This window comes from Microtus ochrogaster, chromosome 26 (assembly GCF_000317375.1).
Source record: "Microtus ochrogaster isolate Prairie Vole_2 chromosome 26, MicOch1.0, whole genome shotgun sequence".
Taxonomy (NCBI): Eukaryota; Metazoa; Chordata; class Mammalia; order Rodentia; family Cricetidae; genus Microtus; species Microtus ochrogaster.
Genome location: NC_022025.1, coordinates 8,111,407 through 8,117,291, shown reverse-complemented (window position 1 = coordinate 8,117,291; position 5,885 = coordinate 8,111,407). Strand labels below are relative to the sequence as shown.

General features: G+C 40.0%; 1 protein-coding gene across 1 annotated transcript in view; it reads right to left on the bottom strand.

Annotated features, from left to right (window-relative positions):
* The window catches only part of Sema3e (semaphorin 3E), a 247,879-nt gene that overhangs the window by 35,002 nt on the left and 206,992 nt on the right, over positions 1 to 5,885 (bottom strand). The window contains exons 6-9 of the mRNA XM_013350407.2: positions 3,469 to 3,588; positions 2,240 to 2,382; positions 645 to 759; positions 174 to 243 (exon numbers count right to left, since the gene is read on the bottom strand). Coding sequence (XP_013205861.2) covers positions 174 to 243; positions 645 to 759; positions 2,240 to 2,382; positions 3,469 to 3,588 — 448 coding nt within the window. The remainder of the gene's footprint in view (positions 1 to 173; positions 244 to 644; positions 760 to 2,239; positions 2,383 to 3,468; positions 3,589 to 5,885) is intronic.

Sequence of the window (5,885 nt, the reverse complement as noted above, 5' to 3'; positions counted from 1 at the left end):
AAAAAAAAAAAAAAAAAAAAGAGTTAGGACTAGAGCAGGGTTGTGGCTTTATCCAATGAAGACCAGCGGCAGACGGACAGAGGATGGGAATGATGATAGGGTCGGTGTCTGAGAGCTGTGTACCATGGAAGGGACTGCAGGGACACGGTTGTCCTTTTCTAGTGCGTTCTCACCTGGTAGTGTTAAACAGCCCAAATATCACTGGGTTCTTCGGGTCTCTGGTAGGCAGGAGAAACACATCCTCTGGAAGAATGAAAGACCATCATTTTAACCTTCTCGACATGTGAAGAAAACATATATACACAGCATAGTTCAGAACCATGTATCTTAAGACCGGATTTCCCATTCCAAAGCTGTGCCCAGGGCAGAAGAAGGAACCATTGCTCTGCTCTGGGTGGTGACTTACGCTGAGTGACAGAGCAGGACCCCGCCCTGCTCCTCTATGGAGATGAGTTTCTTTGTCCCCCAACTCTTCTGCCCTCGGAGGAGATTGGGTCAAAGTGAAGAGACAGAAACTCGCCTTTGGGCGGTAGAGGTCAAACCCTTCCGGGACACATTTTTTTCCACCCGTGCCTGAGAGAGGGACAGTCAGAGAGAAACATGCCTGCAGGAGAGTGAGCTGTCTACGCTCCAGGAATAATTACCTAGCTCGTCAAAATACGTGTCGATTCCATTTGCGCCTGGGACAGAGCAAACGAGCCTTGCTTTGAGGAATGTGCTCCACTTATTCACCAGAATTCTCTGCCCTCCCGCGTCATTCTGGGAAAAACAAAACGGACAAATGAATACTTACAGAGCATTTACAAAGCAAGGTTTAATTTGGTGAAATGGGCTGATGGGTTTGTTGTTTGCGTCAGTGTGTGTGTGTGTGTGTGTGTGTGTGTGTGTGTGTTTGTGAACATTTAGCTCAGATAACACTACAAACCATTCCCTCTTATTTCTCCCTTGCATTGCCTTATCACTGTAGTATTCTTAAAAAAAAATCATTTAATTTTTACTTTCACATGTGGAGTATTATATCACATTATATCACATGCATATAGGGATGAGCAGCATGCATGGGTTGGTGCTGCAGAAGCCAGGAGACGTCATCTGGTCCCCAGGGTGTGAGTCCCAGGTGGTCTTGAACAGCCGGATATGGGTGCTGGGCATGGAACTGAGCTCCTCTGCCAGAGTCACAGGTGTAAGAACCTGTGACTGCCTCACCTGCCCCTCAATGCAGTACTTTAATTCAAGTACTCTTAATATATTTTCCAGCTATTACACTTATTAATATCACACATATTAACACTGAATTTGTGATGTAGCAACCTTGTTTATTATTTGTTCATACATGGTGTGCCTGTCTCAAGAATTTGGATGGATCGTACCTTTTAGTTCGCTTGGGAGAGAAGCTTATGAAACAAGGCCTGGTGGCTGATATCTGTAATCCCTACACCTAAGAGTTACAAGTCATTCTTAGCTGCACGTGTGTGTGTCTACATACTATGCGTGTTATTATTATTACATATCTTCTCAAATGTGAAAGCATTCATTATCATGGTTTTGCTTTTAGTTTTGTTTTATTCTTTTATTGTAGAACTGATCAACTGAATTTCTCACAACCAGGTATATAGAATCCCAAATAGATTGTGAACCTAATAAAAATTATTAAATTCAATCTAAAATATTATAGAGTGGAGACAATATGATGGCTCAGAAGGTTAAGGCACCTGCAAAAAAGCCAGAGGACCTGAGTTCAATCCTCAGACCCACATGGTGGCAGAGGAAAACATATGTCTAACATTCATGAACATGTATGAGCAGTAACATACACACAGATATGCACACATAAAAACGAGCAAATACATATACTATCTTTTAACTAGAACAAGCTTCTATTTGGAAGAAAATGCTAATTATAGACTATTTTCTTACATGGCTTTGAAAAATGAGAAAACTCATCCAAGGTAACCTTTTATAGTGAAACTTTCATTATCAATTAAGTGATGGACACAAGAAAGCCTACAGAACACTTCAAAAGCTGAAAAGTAGAAGCCTGCTAGAGAACACTATGTCGGATGGGTAGGGAAGGGGTGGGGCTTGAAGAGGAGTTGAGGGAGGGGAGACTGATGTGACCAAAGAATATTGTATAAAACCCTGAAAAGAGGCAATCAGAACAAGTGTAAAACTGCATACAAAAGGCCTGACACACAGTGTGAAGCGAGCAAGTGTAGGAACACAGGGACGCCACCCTCACCACGCACAGCCGCCCCACTCGGGTATAGATTGTGTAGGCACTGTTCTCCGCTTCCAGCGCCTTCTCAGTAAAAAAGAAGTACATCTTGTTGTCATCTCGGTCTTCATTGTCAGGGATCATATATGAACCTACAAATTTCGGTTCTACGGACAAAACATAAGGGAAAAAGTAAAAAAAAAAAATTATACCTGGAATCGTGTAACAGCAAAGTCACCTTGATAAATTACTTAGCCCTGGATTGTCAGTTTGTGTGAAAATACAAACCATCTTGGAAGTTTCAGAGAATTGTCGAAAATTAGATTAACTATCCTCCTTTTTATGCCAAAAATCAATAGACAATTAAAAAATGTAATTTAAATAGGAAACATGAGAGTCAAGGATACAGAAAACAATTTTAAAGGTGCATGTTGCAAAGCAAGTACATTTAGTGAATGTACAAACTGGAGACATTATGAAAACAACCTCTATGAAATTCTTCTTAGCCTATACAAAGTGAATGTACATCACATCAAAGTTTAAGAGTACATTGGTACTTATTTTTATTCATATATAATCAATAAGCCTCATGGAAAATCACTTATTTTTGAAATAAGAAATTTAAGCTTTTGTGTTTAGAGTGGAAAGCATCCGAGTACCAGGTGACTTTTGATTGATACGGTAGCAGGCGTGTTAAAGATAAGACATGTATGTTGGCGCTTAATCAAAGGCTGGGAATGATGAAAACCCTCACTATAACATGGTATTTTCCCTCCTAGATGTAGTAGGATGTGACAAAATATAAAACTTATTCATATGTGTGTGTGTGTATACATATGAGTATAACTGCATTTACATAGTATGGAACTCTGGTTAGGGAAACACTAGTGACCCTCTTCCATTTTTCTTTGTCTCTAAAGTGCAGCACGATCCTGTCGAAGGAGCGAGGCACACAATAGCTGTAGCAGCAAGGATGCCACTTATGAGTCGTTACTTTTCATATTCGGTTTGCTTATTTCATTTAGCTCTTGGTATCTCGGCATCGCTGTGAATAAACTTACTGCATAACTAAGGTAAACCATTTTATTGATAAAATGATAAACACATATCATATGTATTTTGGACCCAAGAATGCGATAGTTACAAGGACTATTTTGTGTTTATATTTTCACTATCAAGATGGCAGACTTAGCCGCGGACTATTGGGCTGTTTCCCACTCTGGTTTTCCAGGCTCTTGTCTGCTCATCTCTACCTTTCAGCAGCCGGTCATCGTCATGCTCCGTGCGAATGTGGCCCAGCTTCCCCAGACTGCGGAAGATCGCAGAGTCTCTGCCCCAGTAGTCGCTGTAGAGTCCAGTAAACAGCTCGCTGCCTGCACAGGGGCACAGGGAAAAGAGTGTCAATCCCTGTCTCAGTCTGAAGATGAAGTAGAAGCCGCTGTTAGTCACTTTAACAAACATTCGACTTGAGGCCGGCAACACTGTTCTTAAGGGCGGAAGGGATGCAACCACGCAGCAGAGCAACAAATCCTGCTTGTCGAGTAGCTGGGAACTCTGAGCCTCATTTTCTTTCTGAACAGAAAAAGGAACAGAGTTCAGAGCTGTTAGAAGAAAAGCACGGGAATGGGGCTGGGGGACGAGGGGTCACTGGTGAATGCTGAGACCCATCTGGTGATGTAGCTGGGGTTCGTCTTATTTTGGAAAATTTCTTGATACCAACTGTTTTCATCATTATCGCTATTGATTGCAGTGGTTCAGTTAATACCTCAAGTGCTTCTTACATCAAATCTGCTGCCTTTAACATGATTTAACCACGAAAAGTACAAAGTCTGCCAAAGTTGTGTCTGCTCCAATCAGTGGTCTTACATGTTGAGTTTACAGGTGAATCAGAGGAGACTGATAAAAAGATTCAAGATTTATCTGGAGTCAGCAGAACGGCTGACCTGACCTGCAGCATCAGGAGAGGCCACAGACTTAAACCCAGGGTCTGGGATTATTCAGATTCATGTAGGATCGTGAGAGATCACGATGTCGTTTTAGAGGAAGAAACAGGCATTAGTAGTTTAGGAGAAGAGAATAAAATTCTGTGTAAACAGAGAGAAGGCATAGGCTGAACCTCGGGGATGCTATCACCTATGAAGCGTGGGGACCTCGAATGTCCTTCATTTCTGTAACGACAGAGTACAGTGGGTATCGGTGAGCCCAGGAGGCCTGTCCTGGGAATGCCTGGCTGTTCTCCTCTGTCCCAGATGAACATCATTGGCAAAGAAGCAAAGAGTCACAACAGATCTCTGGAACTAGGAACCTAACTTAGAGTGGTCAAGTTATTTCCCTACGGTGTGCCCAGAACTCTAACTGGGTTTGAAAATAAATCAGAAATAATGATGCTTGGAAAGCACATTATTGATTTTTACTTCCTGTATGAATGTGCTATATACACATACATGTACATTTGTAAGTGTGTGTTCACACGGACAAAGCTACAATCTCTCTCTCTCTCTCTTGCTCATGTATATATCTCTCTCTTTCTCTTTCCTTTCCTTTCCACTTTCTTGCTTCTTCCCTTCTTTCAGAATGTATTCACATGTGCACACATGTTTAAAGTCTTTCAAAGTGTAAGAAAACTCACAGTAACTTCAATTCCAATTTACTATGTCATTTATGCCATTAGTTTCGAGATAAGACTGATAATGTTACCAGTATAAAAACTTGACCAATAAATGAACTCAGTTTAAGGAGATTCAGAAAATGCTTAAAATTTCATTTATTAATTTTGTTTCAGAATTTCTAAAGTTTTTTGGTCTAACATAAAATCTTTAAAATCTTTTCTAAAAACTCAAATTATCACACACATTTTTATGGTATAAAGTTTCAAAAGTGTCAACTGGGTTGTGTAAAAGGGAATTCATAAAGATGTTTATTTCTAATGTGAGAAAACCATTAATTTTCAAAAACAATTGCTTTATTATAACAGTTAGAAGTAGGTTAATGAGATATAAATCAAACTCACATGTTTAAAAAAGTATGTATAAGTATTTCTGCAGTAAACTAATTTTCATTTTTTTAAAATAGCAAATATAAATGAGATGCCTTTCTGTCTAGAAAGCCTACAATGGAAGTTTAAAAACTATAGTCAGATAAATGCAGTCCTCTGGCAAAAAGAATTCACTCTTTTGTTTAGTGTGGTTATTTCAGTTTCACACTTCCACTCTAGAGCAAAAGCAATGTTTATTCAATGTTACTCATTTAAAGATTCAATTTACAACTAGGCAAACAGACATAATTTTCAAAAGCCACTTTGAAACAGACTAGGTAGAAACTTACTGTGTGGAAACGAATTTGATTATTGCCTTATTATTAACTCATAATTTATAGCCAAGACTTCAGGATTTCTGTGAAGCTATCCCCTTGGCCTATTACAGAACAACAACCCACGTCGGCAAGACTTGGGCCAACAGTGTAAGTAGTAGGAGCAGCTCCCAGGTCTAGCTGAGAGCTTTGTTAGTAGTTCTTGATATACTTACAAACTGGTCAAATTTGCTTTCGATATAAGAGCGGCTATCTTTTATCGAAGTGTTACACCGGTGTTTTGCTTTATTTTCAGGGAAACAACTGCTATTTTTCAACCAGGCACTATCACTCTCTCTGCTTTCCCTCCCTCCCTCCCTCC